The sequence below is a fragment of the Sinocyclocheilus rhinocerous genome, unplaced genomic scaffold (genome assembly GCF_001515625.1).
Source record: "Sinocyclocheilus rhinocerous isolate Xijiao unplaced genomic scaffold, SAMN03320098_v1.1 scaffold1842, whole genome shotgun sequence".
Taxonomy (NCBI): domain Eukaryota; kingdom Metazoa; phylum Chordata; class Actinopteri; order Cypriniformes; family Cyprinidae; genus Sinocyclocheilus; species Sinocyclocheilus rhinocerous.
Genome location: NW_015667292.1, coordinates 445526 through 464183, shown reverse-complemented (window position 1 = coordinate 464183; position 18658 = coordinate 445526). Strand labels below are relative to the sequence as shown.

Below are 18658 nucleotides of genomic sequence, written 5' to 3'. Positions count from 1 at the left end.
CATTCAGGAACCGGTATCGAAGTCAAGGTATCGGTATCGATATCGAAAAATTTTTAACGATACCCAGCCCTAGTATGGTGAGGGGCGTAACATTTCCGTCTCACGCTTGAGGTATTCGGCCAATCACAACTCACTGGATAGCTGGCCAATCACAGCACACCTTGCTTTTCAGACCGATGAGCTTTGTAAAAATCGACGCGTTTCAGAAAGGCGGGGCATAGAGGAGAAACAATAATGTACAGTATGTGGAAAATAATGTGTTTTTTTTAACCTTAAACCGCATAAACACATTTCATTACACCAAATACACAAAATAATGTTCTTTTTAGAAACATCATATGACCCCTTTAAGAAACTCCTGCTCTAAATGTATACATACGTAGCATAGTGCAGCATTTTCCTCCTATGAAACATTAGGATCCACCTCAGTTCCTAAAATCCTGAATTCTAATAACAGAACTGCTAATGAAATGTCACAATAGCCTCTTTGACCTTTCCATGTTCAGAAACACTAGACATTAGAGCAAACATGCCCTTTAGTGCTGCTATGAAACTACCATTCCTTGTTTAACATTAAGATTTTGATGGAGGAATCCCGGAAATTATTTCACTAGGGCTGCATCTGAAATTACACACTCTTTGAGTAGGTACTTTTTTTGAATATGACCGATAAAAAGTATGTTCTATATAATATGAATGTGTGCGGTATGAATTTAATCTGGATGCACTGCATTTGTCAGGTTGTTGTTGTCATGTGACCTACCAGCATTAGTTGCATCGCTTCTCTGTTATCTTCCCCCATGGCCCCATGGGATAGTAAAGTGTCCATTAGATGCACACTTCAGAATATCGCCGGAAACAGTAGGTCATTTGGGAACTTTTTGCCTGCAGTTTTAATTCAGACACACTACTCTTTTCACATACTGTTTTTCCTGCTATATACAGTAGTAAGGAAGTATGTGATTTCGGATGCAACCCACCTTTCCATCTTACTGGAACAGGAAGTGAAGCTGAATGTACTATCAGGAGCGTCTCTCTTTCTCTTTTCCAAAGGGAGTGTGCTGTTCCTGGAAGCCCCCTTTCAGTGAGGGCAGACAGAGTCAGCGACATGTCCATCATAACGCATCAGCCTCGATTCCCAGTATCCCAGCATCCCCTGTGCTCTCATTCATTCTCTCACTGTCTGCCAGCGAGCTACACTTGCTCAAACACTGTGTTTTTCCCCCTGAAACGTACCGTTTTATATGTGTACTTATATAGCCGGCATGTGAATATTATGTGGCCGTAAAAAGCAGCTGAAATGCAGCATGACATTATTTACACCAATAAAATGCTGCAACGCGTCTGATTAAACTCGTAGATCAGGTTCGGTTCTCTCTATTCATACTGGTTTTCTACTCTCTTTGCACTCATTAATTAGCATATTAGCAAAGCTTCAACAATAAAGGCTCGTTCTCCGCAACAACAGCCGTTTAGCGACAGGGCTCTTGTTCCATTACAAAAGAATAATAGATTCACAAGGACACATTTCCTCCAACATACTCAAGATTCATGCCCCAGGAATGTATCTGCCCATGAGAAACCCAGACAACAGACATCTGGTGCCATAGACATCCCAAGGCGTACCTTATCAGCCGTACGCAAACGGTAAAGCACTGCTAAATCCCTCTTCGTCTGTTGAGAATCTAGTTTGTGACTTGCTTCGAATTTCTGAAAATCAGTTTTTCATATTCTGTCATTAAATTCCTGACAGATACACATTGTTATTCAAAGCATAGGTTGTTATATTTTGTTTTTTGGATACTGGTATGTTGGTGTCCCTACCAAGCTTCTCAAATAGCTTCACCAACAATCTCCCAGTATGTGAAAACCAAGGTTTGACCAGCATTGTTGTTGGTGAACAGCATGGCTATACTGTTTCACAAGTTACACCAGCATCTAACCAGCTTGTAAGTTCATGCTGGTCTAAACTGGATTCAGCAGGGTCGGCAATAAAGAATACTACTTTTAATGGATTTAATATATTTAATGTTCCCATTGACATGTTAAATTAAGTAATTTTGGCTCAAATCGGCATGAATATTGTAGAATATTGCCAGCTGTGACATTATATGGTGATATATACACAGTTATATATTTCAGTGCATTATAAGGAGATGTACCCAATATATAACTCACTCTCGAATATGTATTGAGGGTTACAGTATGGATATTATTCTTGCTTTCATCCTCACAATCTACATTCTGACATTTGCATGTTCTCCTTCATCCATAACCATATTTATCAGTTGTGGATGGAAAATGTGAGCTTGCATAAAAATTGAGCCACTAAAATATCTGTCTGAACTACTATTAGTTATATATTTTGTTTGTTAATCTATTCCTACTCCTGCTTCAAGAATTGGGATTTAGGTGGTGCAGCATTTTGTAACATTATGTGTAACATTATGTGAGTCTGATATACAGCAGGTTATGTAATTCTAGGGCATTTGCAGATGAGTTGGACCACAGAGAAAGACGCTGAATTTGTGTATGTTGTGGTTGTTGCTCAGCATTATGGAAACAGTATGTTTTTGCTAGGATAGGTGGTGTGTAGTTTACCATGGCTTAAAATAATGAATGCAGAATCACCAAAGCCACCATATCTTACTTGCATGTTTGCATTAAGTATTATTTCTTTTCTGTGTGTGTGGTGGCAGAAACAGCTGAAGTGTCTGGAGTGATGGACAGAGTAAAGCGCTTTTATGAAATTGAACATATTAATTCAAAGTCAAGGAGATTAAGTTGAGCAGAAAAGCTTTGCTTAACTAGAAAAGGTGCTGTGATTGTCAGTAGTAGAAAGTAAGACTTTGGATAAGAGGCTATCCATCTTGACCATACTCATGGTGCTCCTCGTAATAAGTCTTTACGGCTTGATGTGGTCAGGAACTTAATAAAATAGGATTATCTGAAGCCTACGTTTTGGAGACAAAGGTGCGAGTCAAAGCATGTGTTAACCTTGGTTATATTTTTCTCCTAAACGCAGCCCATTCTGTCAACATCTGCCTTCCCCCTCCCCACAGAACATCATTTATGTGCATTTGGATTCTGTCATACTCTAATTCATCACTCAGTGGTTCTACTTAGCAGACCTTGACAAGCGTTTTAAAATCCCCCCACGTTTAAATAAAGACATGCATTTATACAAAGCAGAGCAACCTTGAGTTAGTGAGGAGCATTATCCCTTGTCCATAAAGACATCCTATTCAAACTACTTTTTTTCCACACTTTTGTGTTTTAGATTGAAGTACATTGAAGCTGCATGTTCTGGGTGGATTCCAGGAGGATGAAAGTGACAGACAGAGAGAGCGAGAGAGAAGAGGATGTGTAACCGCATTACCCTTTTTTGTACTTACACTTTTTTATTATTATTATATTTCAAGTATGTTTTCAAACAGTGCCATCAAATGGCCATTTCATCAGCATACTTGCACTTACATGAAGGCGGCTATAATACCATAACAAATGTAAAATCATAATGATATTCACTTTAGTTGACGCTTGTACACATGTGACTAACACAACATTAATTGAGGGATGCAATTATACAGTTTGAGCCAGTTAGATTAATATTCGTGGTGGTTTACTGAAGGCAGTTAGATGTATTTGGTCATACAACACCCATAAACCGACTCAGCTGATAGCTTATGTAGTCAGACCGCGCCATCTGCTGTTTTGTAAAGAAATTGTTCAACTTTATCCATGATACAATAGTTTGTTTGACGTTCACAAAGCTTAAATAAAACACTATAAACAAATGACAAAACTCTCTCTTCCTCGGGTTTTCATAATAATGTTGGGGAGTTATGTCTAAGTCTGGAACCTGGATTTGTTGAAATAAATGGTTGCGTAGGTTACACTGTCTGATGTAACTGTTGTCTGTGGAAAGACAAGACAAATTAACAGCAATAAATAAACTATTTTGGGGTAAAATGACAATCACATTTGGCAGCACAATAAATTAACACCAATACTTAAATAAAAAAATAGTAATACACTATTTTTGGACTGTAACAGATGTATACTATTAACAAACATCTGCACTCACCTCATCTCTTTTATTTATGTTTGTTTTTCCTGCAGAAAAAATGGTATTTAAGAGAGGATGTTCAGATGAGATGATGTTTCACAATTCCTGAAGGAAAAAGGTCTTACCATATCTGTTTCGTCTTATATTACGGTATATTTCAGGACTGTTTTCTCTGTTTTCCAGTGTGCTGCTGCGGTCTACTGGAAGAAGAAGAAAGCTAGACCTTCAAAAAAATGTTGGAACTTGTGAGCACAGAAGTCACCAGTATGATGCTAGGGTTTTGTGCAATTTTCAATATATGTGTGTTTAGTGATTTCAATAAAATAAAAATATCTTGCAGCTAATTGATATATGAAACTAAATATATTTATCTGATTTGAATACCTCTGTCATTCCTCATTTGGCTAATATTGATGTAGACTGGTTCAGACTCCTGAGGGTCAGAGTGCACTGAAATGATTGCAATAGCAAGAGCAAGTAAAATCATGTGCACTCTGAAAGATTATTTAAAGAAAAAAGAGACTATTTTGAAAAGATGAATAACTGATAGTATTTTTGTACCTGACATTCGTTTCCTGTAACAGTAACACAAGAGAGCTCCAAGCAGAATCCCTGTAAACAGAGCCAAAACACAGGATGCTGTAGCCTTTGCGTGTTTGTTGATTGCTGAAAGAAAATAGAGACTTTATTAGTAAGTTCAAACTTAATTTGTTGATTTTTTTTGTACCTGGAACGTAAAGATAAGCATTTTCATGTACACTATGAGCCTATCATTTGTATTAAGGTTAAATGTACTGTATATTAATAGTTATAAATATAATGTAAATAAATCTTATTCTGAGTTAAGGAGAAAATACTGTATATTAATGGTTCAAAGATAATACCTTGGTTTGTTACAGTTGAAGTTTCTGTTGACATACTTGGAGCATTTGTAGTTGTTGAGGTAAGACTGATAGTTATTGGGGCCAGAGCTCTGAGTGTATTCTCAGTAAAAACTGCACACTGCCAGTTCATCGGGTCTGTTTCATAGCTGGATAGATTCACTGTGAGTTGTAACTTTTTGTTTTTCTCAGTCATAATTTGCTGTTTGACCAAAACTCCTCTGTTCCCCTCCATCCTGAGCCAGACCAGCATCACTGAACCAGTTACTTCAGAAAGCTCACAGGTAAGAACCACTGACTGATTCCTCAACACACCATCAGGGGGCTCCACTGAGACTGAAATCAACAACAACATGGACGAATTTTTAAATGCACTGAACACATTTACAAAACAAGTTATTCTTTAGGTGTCTGATCAAATGTACCGTAAATGAAAAATCAATGTATTTATTACGGATTGATTGATTGATTGATTGATTCAATCATTCATTGACTGATTCATTCATTGACTTTTTGCAAACCTCTGATGGTGTGTAGTATTATTGTTGTGTAGATGCCAGTATCTGTAATACACCTATACGTCCCTCTGTAGTTGAAGTTCACAGGTGAGATGTGAAAGATTAAAGCTTGACTGTTGTATGTGGCTGAAGAGCATCTCCCTGGTTTAATTGGTCCTTTTAACTGAACTTGTCTTTCTTTTTCAAAGGCTATCAGGTCAATCTGTGAATTAGGCCTCGGCTCCCAGGTCCACTTCAAGCTGTCATATTTCCTGCTAGATTTGCAGATGAGTAATACATCACTATTACTGGAGCTTTGTCTATAAATGGTATGATTTTTATTCTTTCCATTGTGTGAATCTGGAAAGACAAAAGGTAACCTGGTGAATTTCAGTAAATACATCTCAGAACATTCATTTCTAAACATATTTGTGAAAATGCACAGTCCTAGGCATCAAGCCTTTTTTTTATTTAATACAGCACAAAAATACCATAAAAGAATATGCTTATGTGAAGTGATGTGTGTGAATCCTAACAGTTTCTACTCTTCCATCTTCCATCAATTTACAGTAATATGTCTCTTCACTGCGTTCATCAACAGTGTGTAAGATGATGTAGGCAGAGTTGTTGTACATTAGTGTGGCGTTGGATATTTGTTCTCCGTCTTTCTCCCAGTGCAATGTGGAGGATTCATTCAGGAGAGGGAAGTCACATCGCAAAGATACATCAGATCCACGCAGAACTTTAGAAAAGTTCAATTAAATCAGAGTGAACAAATATTTAGTTGAGTTTCTCTATTACAAAAATTGATGAAAGATTATAATTATTATTTAGCGATAGGGTTAATCAATTACATCAGTCACAAACGGGGCCAGAGCTCTGAGTGTATTCTCAGTAAAAACTGCACACTGCCAGTTCATCGGGTCTGTTTCATAGCTGGATAGATTCACTGTGAGTTGTAACTTTTTGTTTTTCTCAGTCATAATTTGCTGTTTGACCAGAACTCCTCTGTTCCCCTCCATCCTGAGCCAGACCAGAATCACTGAACCAGTTACTTCTGAAAGCTCACAGGTAAGAACCACTGACTGATTCCTCAACACACCATCAGGGGGCTCCACTGAGACTGAAATCAACAACAAAAAATACTTTTTAAATGCACTGAACACATTTACAAAACAATAATTCTTTAGGTGTCTGATAATCAAATGTAAATGAAAAATCAATGTATTTATTACGGATTGATTGATTGATTGATTGATTGATTCAATCATTCATTGACTGATTCATTCATTGACTTTTTGCAAACCTCTGATGGTGTGTAGTATTATTGTTGTGTAGATGCCAGTATCTGTAATACACCTATACGTCCCTCTGTAGTTGAAGTTCACAGGTGAGATGTGAAAGATTAAAGCTTGACTGTTGTATGTGGCTGAAGAGCATCTCCCTGGTTTAATTGGTCCTTTTAACTGAACTTGTCTTTCTTTTTCAAAGGCTATCAGGTCAATCTGTGAATTAGGCCTCGGCTCCCAGGTCCACTTCAAGCTGTCATATTTCCTGCTAGATTTGCAGATGAGTAATACATCACTATTACTGGAGCTTTGTCTATAAATGAGACGATTTTTATTTTTTCCATTGTGTGAATCTGGAAATGAAATAGGTAACCTGGTGAATTTCAGTGAATATATCTCAGTTAAAACATTTCATTTCTATGCATATTTGTGAAAGGCAAATAAAAAGAAAAAAAAAAACACACACACACACACACACACAAGAACAAACTTCTGCAGAATTCTTAATGGAAAAATGTATAGATCATTAAGATGTTGGCATACAACTCAGAATTAACTTTTAAAAATATATACTTACGTGAAGTGACATTAAGTGTGTGAATCCTAACAGTTTCTACTCTTCCATCTTCCATCAATTTACAGTAATATGTCTCTTCACTGCGTTCATCAACAGTGTGTAAGATGATGTAGGCAGAGTTGTTGTACATTAGTGTGGCGTTGGATATTTGTTCTCCATCTTTCTCCCAGTGCAATGTGGAGGATTCATTCAGGAGAGGGAAGTCACATCGCAAAGATACATCAGATCCACGCACGACTTTGAGAGATGGAGTATTAGAACTGTGAGAAACTGTATAGATTTTTCTTGTAGAACACTTTTTTTTTAAATATACTGTTGAATACTTTTAAAATATTTTTGCTGCACGGAAATTCAACCAACCTTCATTTTGGGTCTGAACTGTTTGAACTGGTGGATATGCTGTGAATAACAGTTACAACAATTACAATAACAAACTGTGCAGGACAAACCAAGCTGCTAGTGCATCAGCCGAGGACCCAGCATTACCAGCATTTTCTAAAACATTTGAACAAAGAGAGGCTGCACACTTACTAAATAAAACATTGTTTTGGATTTTCTATAGTGATTGTTAATCACTGACACAGATTACGTTCGTTACATTTGTTTTGAATAATACAGTTACGTCTTTAAACGGCACTTCATTTGAATTTGATAACAATAGAGACTGTGAAAACTACAGATTAGTGTATTATATCAATTGTTTTTATTACTTAAATTTTTTATACAAATAGCTTGAACATTATTAAATAATTCTACAATTTATCAATTTAGAGTAAAATCAACAAACACCAAAAGAGGGAAGAATTACACAATATCTTGACAGAATAATCTCCTTCTTGACAGACTCACCGATAGCGTGCAATTGGGAACAAAATCCACACATCAGAATAAAGATTTTAATAGGTGTAAGCGGCATGATTCTTCTTTGTAATGCCTCAGATAAAGTGATGCACTCTGAAGAGTTTAAAGAAAGAACTAGCCAGCAGCTTTTACTGGGCGGTGCAATATTCAGAAATCTGCCTGTCATAGAAAACAATCAGCTTGTGAATTTTAAACAAAATGTCCATGCAGAGAGATACTGTACTAGATAAAACTCATGGTTTTTTTTAGTGTTATCATGTTAAATTACATTTAGAAGTATAAACAAATAGCCTAAAAAAATGTTATTCACAGTAAAAAAAATAAAAAAAGTATTTTGAAAACTTCTGTTTGTACATCTATTGGTTAAATAGTTTGTCTTATTTCATTTAAATCAGGCATGTCTGGAAACAAATATTGTTTTTAGACTTGTCTGGTTTGCACATTTAGCTAATTTCCAGAGCAGGAAATGGTTTGCTAAACTCTGAGCTATCTTGAGGTTTCTCTCAGTCACCCAAATCTGTGATCTAAAGTGTGATCTAAACTCACAAACTTACTGACTTTGTTGAGGAGGTCTATTTTTGAAGCTCAGTCTCTTTGTAGGCACATGCACATCTAAATATTGAAATGTTCCCCTGTCATTGGCCATGAAAAATTATTAATTTAATTTAATGTATTGTTATTGTACATAATTATAATCATTATCATTTATTAGACAACAAATGTCAGTACTTTAATATTAGCATTGCTACTCTCTTGTTTTTATCTACAATTCTTTAATATATATTTTTTAATTATTATTATTATTTATTTATTTACTTTTAGATTAATTTAAGCCATTGTCTTCATAAGGCCATTTCAAACGTGCCTGACAACATTTAATATTTAAACATAACAGGCTTCAGTGCAAATAAGCAATGCAATAATTTTACATTTCTTTTGATGAATATCTCATGGTTTACCTTGCTTGTAATGTAAGTTTTTTCCCCCATACCAGGAAATACTGTGCTACATTTAAAACAGTTGTGTGTTATGAAACCACAGTGGGGTTTCTTTCTGGCATGTGAGCATATTGATTCAAGTCTGATTACTCGGAGATAGTGTTGCATGTATGTTTTCTACTGCAAATGAAACCCAAAGAATCATTGCATACAGATAGTGTGCAGATACACCCGTACAATCTCACTAGAGCATAAAACAAGAATTATCAGTCTTAATTCATTCTTAAAGGGGTCATATGACATTGCTAAAAAGAATATTATGTTGTGTATTTGGTGTAATGCAATGTGTTTATGCGTTTTAAGGTAAAAAAAACACATAATTTTCCACATACTGTACATTATTGTTTCTCCTCTATGCCCCGCCTTTCTGAAACGCGTCGATTTTTACAAAGCTCGTCGGTCTGGAAAGGGAGGGTCTGAAAAGCGAGGTGTGCTCTGATTGGCCAGCTATCCAGTGCGTTGTGATTGGCTGAATACCTCAAGCGTGTGACGGAAATGTTACGCCCCTTACCATACTGTGATGCCGTGTCCCGGCACGATGAGACAAAACCAATAAAACCCATTACAAACTTAGCATTTGTTACATCCAGTGGGAACATAATTACTGATTATAATGACTTATACTGTGTCTTTATGCGTTGCGTTGCGTATTGCGCCGTGTAAACATAAAACCATGTCTGCATTTGTGATCGGAGAAACGACAAACATCAAGTGCTACTCTACACTGCTCAAAACTCGCGTTTGAATCATCAGTGGCAAATCCTGTAAATATAAAAGATTTACTTACAGTCTGTGAGTCAGAAGCACCAGACTGTCCTTGCAAAGTTGGAACTGCCCCACTTTATAGAACAGCCTTTGAGCACAGACCCATTGTAGGCGACTCTGCAGGTTCATTAAACAGTCCTCCATAAAATGCGTCACACAGCACCACACATTGCGGGCTTGAGTGAGGAATGGCCGGCGGGCTAGAGTGAGCGGCGGCCGGTGGACTTGAGAATGGCGCGGCCGGCGGATTCAACGAAGGAGTGGCGGGCGGGCTTGCGGCAACCACATGTTGATATATGTTTTATATATATATAAAAATAAATACAAAGTTTTACATTTACATTTATTTATTTAGCAGACCTTTTATCCAAAGCAACTTACAAATGAGAAATACAACAAGTGATTCACCACATAAAGAGGCAATAAACTCAAATGCTAATACAAAGTTTAAAGGTGATGATACACAGGGCAACATTTTTAGCAATGTTGTTGGGCAATGTTGCTGTCAACAGGCAACCAGGTGAGACACAGGGCCCACGACTGATCGAAAGTATCCAGATAAAAAAATGTTTTTGCCCATTCACAATGGGAAAGCAAGCAACATCACCCAACAACATTGTTCAAAAAAGCTGCCCTGTGCATCATCACCTTCAGACATCATTTAAAATAGTACAAGCTAGAACAAGGAGGGATTAAGGAAAAGTGAAAGCATAGAGGAGGAATTGTATTTATTTATTATGTAATTATTTATTTATTTATTTTCTCAGCAGGATGCAGTTAAGTTCTCACAGAAGAGATGATTTTAAGCGGTTTCTTGAATCTGCTCTGCACCGGTTCTGTGCAAATACTGGCTCACTGTGCTGGACTAGCTGAGTAGATGACTGTAGTACTGCAGTCCAACACCTGTAAATATTGAAATGTACAAGCTTAAAGACTGTATATACTGTATAGAAATCACAACCATATATAACACATGTATCATTAGCACATCAAAATGACAAATTGAAATGTTTATGATAGAAGGTGTTTCACAGCTAACCTCTGAACTTACATACTTGGTTTTAAACCAGCTGTCAGCTCCTGGAAAAATAATCATAGTCATATATTGGTTTCACTTTATTTTGATGGTCCCTTTAACACATTCTGTTAACTATAAGTAACATTGCACCTACATGTCTATTAATTCTCATTAGAGTATTAGTAGACTGGTAGGGTTAGGGTTAGAATAATTTGACATGTACTTGCAGAATTACTTATAGTCAGTAGAATGTCTGTTTGGAGACCATGACAATGAAGAGTCAGCAGGTATTAAGCAGACAGTCTACTAATACTTTGAGAGTTAGTAGACATGTAGGTGCAACATTACTTATTGTCAACAGAATGTTCAAAAGGGGCCATCAAAATAAAGTGTTACCCATAAATATAACATAGATTTCTCACTGTAAAGAACACCAAGAGGTTAATCTGCCATATTAATGTGATAAGGCAATGTCCCTTAATGCAAGCCTGGTGATTTGGTATCCATTAAGTAACTATTTTTAAGTACAGCTCTTATCTACTTGAATGGAGACAGACCAAAACCTGATCAACACTTAGGCCGATCCAAGCATGTATGTACTAGAGTAGAAAAAAGGGAATGTCTCTGTGAAAAGGCAATTACTGTAGCTTTTTAAACTAAATGTGTGATGTTCATTCAGCTGCCATATTGAGCATCACAATTGGTCCTATTCTTTTTTCTATGGCCCATCTTCTCCTTCCTATACTGTCTCTGTGATGAGCTCACCTGTTTTTCGCTGATATTTAAAAACTAGAAGTCCCAGCAGAATCAGCACACTGACAGCACAAGCCACAATGATCACGATATGTAGATAACTGTCTTGTGTCATGGTGTCTTCTGCAGAAACATGTTGAGCCACATAACTAAACCAGTGTCATGATTACACAGTGACAAATTACTAGTGTAAACCAGGGGTGCCCAACCCTGTTCCTGGAGATCTACCTGCAGAGTCCAGGTCCAACCCTGATCAAACACACCTGTCTGTAATTATTAAGTGCTCCTTCAGATCCTAATTAGCTGATTCAGTTGTGTTTGATCAGGGTTGGAGATGAACTTTGCAGGAAGGTAGATCTCCAGGTACAGGATTGGACACCCCGGTGTAAACTATAGAACATTCAGATTGTATGTCTTGTGTGTATTAATCTTATTCAAGGTGAAAATACTGCATATTAATGGTTCAAAGATAATAACTTGGTTTGTTACAGTTGAAGTTTCTGTTGACATACTTGGAGCATTTGTAGTTGTTGAGGTAAGACTGATAGTTATTGGGGCCAGAGCTCTGAGTGTATTCTCAGTAAAAACTGCACACTGCCAGTTCATCGGGTCTGTTTCATAGCTGGATAGATTCACTGTGAGTTGTAACTTTTTGTTTTTCTCAGTCATAATTTGCTGTTTGACCAGAACTCCTCTGTTCCCCTCCATCCTGAGCCAGACCAGAATCACTGAACCAGTTACTTCAGAAAGCTCACAGGTAAGAACCACTGACTGATTCCTCAACACACCATCAGGGGGCTCCACTGAGACTGAAATCAACAACAAAAAATACTTTTTAAATGCACTGAACACATTTACAAAACAATAATTCTTTAGGTGTCTGATAATCAAATGTAAATGAAAAATCAATGTATTTATTACGGATTGATTGATTGATTGATTGATTCAATCATTCATTGACTGATTCATTCATTGACATTTTGCAAACCTCTGATGGTGTATAGTATTATTGTTGTGTAGATGCCAGTTTCTGTAATCCACCTATACGTCCCTCTGTAGTTGAAGTTCACAGGTGAGATGTGAAACATTAAAGCTTGACTGTTGTATGTGGCTGAACACACACACACACACAAGAACAAACTTCTGCAGAATTCTTAATGGAAACAATTATAGATCATTAAGATGTTGGCATACAACTCAGAATTAACTTTAAAAATATATATACTTGCGTAAAGTGACATTAAGTGTGTGAATCCTAACAGTTTCTACTCTTCCATCTTACATCAATTTACAGTAATATGTCTCTTCACTGCGTTCATCAACAGTGTGTAAGATGATGTAGGCAGAGTTGTTGTACATTAGTGTGGCGTTGGATATTTGTTCTCCGTCTTTCTCCCAGTGCAATGTGGAGGATTCATTCAGGAGAGGAAAGTCACATCGCAAAGATACATCAGATCCACGCACGACTTTGAGAGATGGAGTATTAGAACTGAGTGTGAGAAACTGTATAGATTTTTCTTGTAAAACACTTTTTTTTTCAAAAATACTGTTGAATACTTTAAAAATATTTTTCAGAATCAGAATCAGATCAGAATGAGCTTTATTGCCAGGCATGTTTACACATACGAGGAATTTGTTTTCGTGACAGAAGCTTCCACACTGGTATAGGAATGCACGTCTTCACAGAAACTGATATAAGATGTTACAGTCTCTGTGAGCTCGTCCAGATCGGTGGAAGCAGCTTTTGCTGCACAGAAATTCAACCAACCTTCATTTTGGGTCGGAACTGTTTGAACTGGTGGATATGCTGTGAATAACAGTTACAACAATTACAATAACAAACTGTGCAGGACAAACCAAGCTGCTAGTGCATCAGCCGAGGACCCAGCATTACCAGCATTTTCTAAAACATTTGAACAAAGAGAGGCTGCACACTTACTAAATAAAACATTGTTTTGGATTTTCTATAGTGATTGTTAATCACTGACACAGATTACGTTCGTTACATTTGTTTTGAATAATACAGTTACGTCTTTAAACCGACACTTCATTTGAATTTGATAACAATAGAGACTGTGAAAACTACAGATTAGTGTATTATATCAATTGTGTTTATTACTTAAATTTTTTATACGAATAGCTTGACCATTATTAAATAATTCTACAATTTATCAATTTAGAGTAAAATCAACAAACACCAAAAGAGGGAAGAATTACACAATATCTTGACAGAATAATCTCCTTCTTGACAGACTCACCGATAGCGTGCACAAAACAAAATCCACACATCAGAATAAAGATTTTAATAGGTGTAGGCGGCATGATTCTTCTTTGTAATGCCTCAGATAAAGTGATGCACTCTGAAGAGTTTAAAGAAAGAACTAGCCAGCAGCTTTTACTGGGCGGTGCAATATTCAGAAATCTGCCTGTCATAGAAAACAATCAGCTTATGAATTTTAAACAAAATGTCCATGCAGAGAGAAACTGTACTAGATAAAACTAATAATTTTTTTTTAGTGTTATCATGTTAAATTACATTTAGAAGTATAAACAAATAGCCTAAAAAATGTTATTCACAGTATCTGAGCTATCTTGAGGTTTCTCTCAGTCACCCAAATCTGTGATCTAAAGTGTGATCTAAACTCACAAACTTACTGACTTTATTGAGGAGGTCTATTTTTGAAGCTCAGTCTCTTTGTAGGCACATGCACATCTAAATATTGAAATGTTCCCCTGTCATTGCCCATGAAAAATTATTAATTTAATGTATTGTTATTGTACAGAATTATAATGATTATAATTTATTAGACAAGAAATGTCAGTACTTTAATATTAGCATTGCTACTCTCTTGTTTTTATCTACAATTATTTTAAAAAATATATTATTATTTATTTATTTATTTATTTTTAGATTAATTTAAGCCATTGTCTTCTTAAGGCCATTTCAAACGTGCCTGACAACATTAAATATTTAAACATAGTAACATAACTTTTTAAAGGCTTTAGTGCAAATAAGCAATGCAATAACTTTACATTTCTTTTGATGAATATCTCATGGTTTAACTTGCTTGTAATGTAAGTTTTTTCCCCCATACCAGGAAATACTGTGCTACATTTAAAACAGTTGTGTGTTATGAAACCACAGTGGGGTTTCTTTCTGGCATGTGAGCGTATTGATTCAAGTCTGATTACTCGGAGATAGTGTTGCATGTATGTTTTCTACTGCAAATGAAACCCAAAGAATCATTGCATACAGATAGTGTGCAGATACACCCGTACAATCTCACTAGAGCATAAAACAAGAATTATCAGTCTTAATTCATTCTTAATATACCAAAATAATGAATGAGTAGCTTGCTACTATTAATAACATATTCATTTGATTATTTAAATTCCATCCAGTAATATATAAAAAAGAAATACAAAGTTTTACATTTATTTGTTTAGCAGACCTTTTATCCAAAGCAACTTACAAATGAGAAATACAACAAGTGATTCACCACATAAAGAGGCAATAAACTCAAATGCTAATACAAAGTTTAAAGGTGATGATACACAGGGTAACATTTTTAGCAATGTTGTTGGGCAATGTTGCTGTCAACAGGCAACCAGGTGAGACGCAGGGCCCACGTCATAAGAAAAAAATTAAGTATTTTGAAATCTTCTCTTTGTACATGTTTTGGTTGAAACAGCTCTGATAACCCCATTTTAGGTCATCTTAATAAAGCATGCTGAAAACAAATATTATTTTTAGACTGGTCTGGTTTGCACATTTAGCTAATTTCCGGAGCAGGAAATGCTAAACTGAGCTATCTTGAGGTTTCTCTCAGGCACACAAGTCTGTGATCTAGAGTGTGATCTAAACTCACAACCTCAACAGCTTCATTGAGGAAGTCTATTTTTGAAACTACAAAAAAAAATAATAATAATAATTTTAGTATGAGCTACAGCACTACTGTCTTGCTTGCTCTGAGTTTTATAAAGCATTAGTCTTTGTAAAGCGATGCTATTAAAAATCTGTAAAGGGCACAATATACTATTTATTCATATTAATTTTCCGTATTTGTCTTTTACAGGTGTTTTAGGGTTAATGGAAATGTCCATGAAATTACTGGATAATGTCCTGACAGAAAATTACAAGTAGGCTACTTTTTTTTACAGTGTACTTTGGAACTACATGTATAGTGAAAAGTGCTATAAATAATGCAAATACACCACCATTTTTGTTTAAGTTTTTGGAAGAAGTCATTTGATCAAAAATACAGTAAAACAGTCAGTATTATGAAATATTATTCAATACAGAAAATAAAATGAATCTTTTCTGTTTGAATATATTTTGAAATGTAATTCATTCCTGTGATGCCAAACTTGAATTTTCAGCATCCATTTCTCCAGTTTTCAATGTCACGTGATTAATTAATATTTTTTCAAGATGCTTTGTTGAATAAAAAGTGTAGCAGGACTACATGTATTTCAAATATAAATCTTCTGCAAGATTATTTCTTTACTGTGATTTTTGATCAATTTATATGTGTAGTTGCTAGATAAAAGTATTAATTACTTTTAAAAAGTGGTAGTGTAAATTTAATTGAACTGACTTGTTGTGACAACCATTTCTTGAAATTAAACAGCCTTCTTTAGGCTTTTCAGGAAAACATAAGAAGTAAAAATATATATAATGTAAAAGATAACATAAAAACATTTTTATTTATTTATTTATTATTTATTTCCAGTGGAAGTATTATTTAATAAATTGCATGAAAGTAGAATAGAATTGAACCAGAACAAAATGTAATGCAGAAGAAGAAGAAGAAGCAATGTCAATTTTGAACTAGGTTTTTGAAATTAATGTAATGTTTGTGTTCTTTGTGCTGGTCTGAGGTGATTGTAATTAGACAGGAGGTATAAGAAACATTTATTGTTATTATTATTATTATTATTATTATTACATTTCTTTAAGCCTAAGTTTGCAATAGAACTTACTTTCTATAGGTTCCAGTGTACATAGGCTATTCTGTAATTTTCACATTTCTTTTTAAGAATATTTCTTTTTTCTTTCTTTCTTTTTTTTATTTTAAGTTCTGACTTTTGGTTAGTTGAAACATTTGTTCCAAAACTTAATCATCTTAGCTTCTTCCATTCCAGGAAATACCGTTCTACATTTAACACAGTTGTGTGTCATGAAACCACATTGATACATCTTTCTGGCATGTGAGCATATTGATCTGAATATACTCGTGTTGGTGTAGCATTTGTGTTTTCAATGCAAGTGAAACCCAAAGACCCCTTGCTTACAGACGGAGCACACATTGTGCTTTAGTATACCAAAATAATGAATGAGCATGCTTTTATTAATACAAAATTCACTCAGTTTTTTTCAACTGCTTACACACATTTTCAAAACTTTACACACAAATCCAAGAATTGTCCTCACAAAATGCAAAATGCCTCACATCTCTTGCAAAATGAAGCACTGCATTCAACATATCACAAACACATCTCAAAAGCAAACATTTGCAAACACCTTTGCCACAATTTTTGTGTGTTACATAGAGAATTGTGTGTTGTATACTCAGTCAAAGGCTGAGAATTAGTGTATGGTTTTGCAGACTTGGTGTGTGGTTCTGGTGTTTGAGTGTCAGGTTTCAAAAATTGTGTTAGAAGTAAAGATTTTGTATGTAAGCAGTTGAAAAAAAAACAGTAAACCAATGTCATGATTACACAGTGACAAATGTATTAGCTATAGAACTTTTAGATGTACAGTGCCTTGCAAAAGTATTCATACCCCTTCACTTTTTTTTCATGTTTTATGTTGTAGCCTTATGTTAAACTGCTTTAAATTACTATTTTCCCCCACATCAATTTACACTCCATACACCATAATGACAAAGCACAAAACAGGTTTGTAACAACTTTGCTAATTTATTAGAAATAAAAAACTGAAATGATTCCATTGCATAAGTATTTTCTGTGACACTTGAAATTTAGCTCCGGAGCACTCATATCGCTTGTAGATGTTACTACACATTAATTTGAATAAGTATGATTTGGAAAGGCACATACCTCTCAATAAAAGATCTAACAGCTGAAAATGCATATCAGAGCAAAAACCAAGCCCTGAGGTCAAAATAACTGCCTGTAGAGCTCAGAGACAGGATTGCATCAAACCACACATCTGGGGAAGAGTTCAGAAATAAATTCTGCTGCATTGAAGGTTCACAGAAGCATGTAGCCTCCATTATCCATAATGGAAGACGCTTGGAAAAACTAGGACTCTTCCTAGAGCTGGCCTTCTGGCCAAACTGAGCAATTGATGGAGAAGGGGCTTGGTTATACTGGTTGTTATACCAACAATCTGATGGTCACTCTAGTTGAGCTCAATAAAAGGTCTAACAGCTGAAAATGCATATTAGAGCAAAGACCAAGCCCTGAGGTAAAAAAAAAACTGTTTGTAGAGCTCAGAGACAGGATTGCATCAAACCACACATCTGGAGAAGAGTTCAGAAATAAATTCTGCTGCATTGAAGGTTCACAGAAGCATGTAGCCTCCATTATCCATAATGGAAGACGCTTGGAAAAACTAGGACTCTTCCTAGAGCTGGCCTTCTGGCCAAACTGAGCAATTGATGGAGAAGGGGCTTGGTTATACTGGTTGTTATACCAACAATCTGATGGTCACTCTAGTTGAGCTCCATGATCATATGTGGAGATAGGAAAAACCTACAGAAGGACAAACATCACTGCAACACTCCACCGATCTGGGCTTTATGGCGGTGTGGCCAAACTCAATCTTCTCCTCAGTGAAGACACATGAAAATACACTTGGAATTTGAAAAAAAGCACCTAAAGGACCCTCAGACTCTGAGAAACAAGATTCTCTGGTATGATGAACCTCAATTCCAAGCATCAAGTTTGAAGGAAACCAGGCACTGCTCATCACCTGCAGAGTA

General features: G+C 35.8%; 3 protein-coding genes across 3 annotated transcripts in view; all 3 read right to left on the bottom strand.

The window, feature by feature from the left end:
* Window positions 1–3298: 3298 nt before the first annotated feature.
* On the bottom strand, window positions 3299–8235 carry LOC107733624 (uncharacterized). The gene is made up of 14 exons (XM_016545330.1): window positions 8163–8235; window positions 7674–7712; window positions 7314–7583; window positions 6754–7089; window positions 6315–6570; window positions 6222–6241; window positions 5965–6189; window positions 5472–5795; window positions 4954–5286; window positions 4631–4735; window positions 4454–4519; window positions 4195–4269; window positions 4088–4116; window positions 3299–3918 (listed from the first exon to the last, which is right to left on the bottom strand). Exons 1-14 carry the CDS (start codon window positions 8227–8229, stop codon window positions 3850–3852), a joined length of 2214 nt encoding a protein of 737 aa, XP_016400816.1. The 5' UTR covers window positions 8230–8235; the 3' UTR covers window positions 3299–3849.
* A 3857-nt stretch (window positions 8236–12092) lies between these two features.
* LOC107733623 (uncharacterized) lies at window positions 12093–13608 on the bottom strand. The gene is made up of 5 exons (XM_016545329.1): window positions 13603–13608; window positions 13477–13515; window positions 13001–13211; window positions 12697–12819; window positions 12093–12517 (listed from the first exon to the last, which is right to left on the bottom strand). Exons 1-5 carry the CDS (start codon window positions 13606–13608, stop codon window positions 12099–12101), a joined length of 798 nt encoding a protein of 265 aa, XP_016400815.1. The 3' UTR covers window positions 12093–12098.
* A 1909-nt stretch (window positions 13609–15517) lies between these two features.
* The window catches only part of LOC107733622 (uncharacterized), a 5355-nt gene continuing 2214 nt past the window's right edge, over window positions 15518–18658 (bottom strand). The window contains 1 exon segment of the mRNA XM_074560156.1: window positions 15518–15615. Coding sequence (XP_074416257.1) covers window positions 15518–15615 — 98 coding nt within the window.

Coding starts and splice junctions, on each gene's coding strand:
- LOC107733623 (XM_016545329.1), bottom strand. Junction 13,212..13,476: donor AGTTCCGACCCAAAATGAAG/GTTGGTTGAATT, acceptor AAATCTATACAG/TTTCTCACACTCAGTTCTAA. Junction 12,820..13,000: donor CAGTGAAGAGACATATTACT/GTAAATTGATGT, acceptor GTGTGTGTTCAG/CCACATACAACAGTCAAGCT.
- LOC107733624 (XM_016545330.1), bottom strand. CDS start 8,229: ATGCCGCTTACACCTATTAAAATCTTTATTCTGATGTGTGGATTTTGT. Junction 7,584..7,673: donor AGTTCAGACCCAAAATGAAG/GTTGGTTGAATT, acceptor AAATCTATACAG/TTTCTCACAGTTCTAATACT. Junction 4,270..4,453: donor CCAAATGAGGAATGACAGAG/GTATTCAAATCA, acceptor TTCTTCTTCCAG/TAGACCGCAGCAGCACACTG.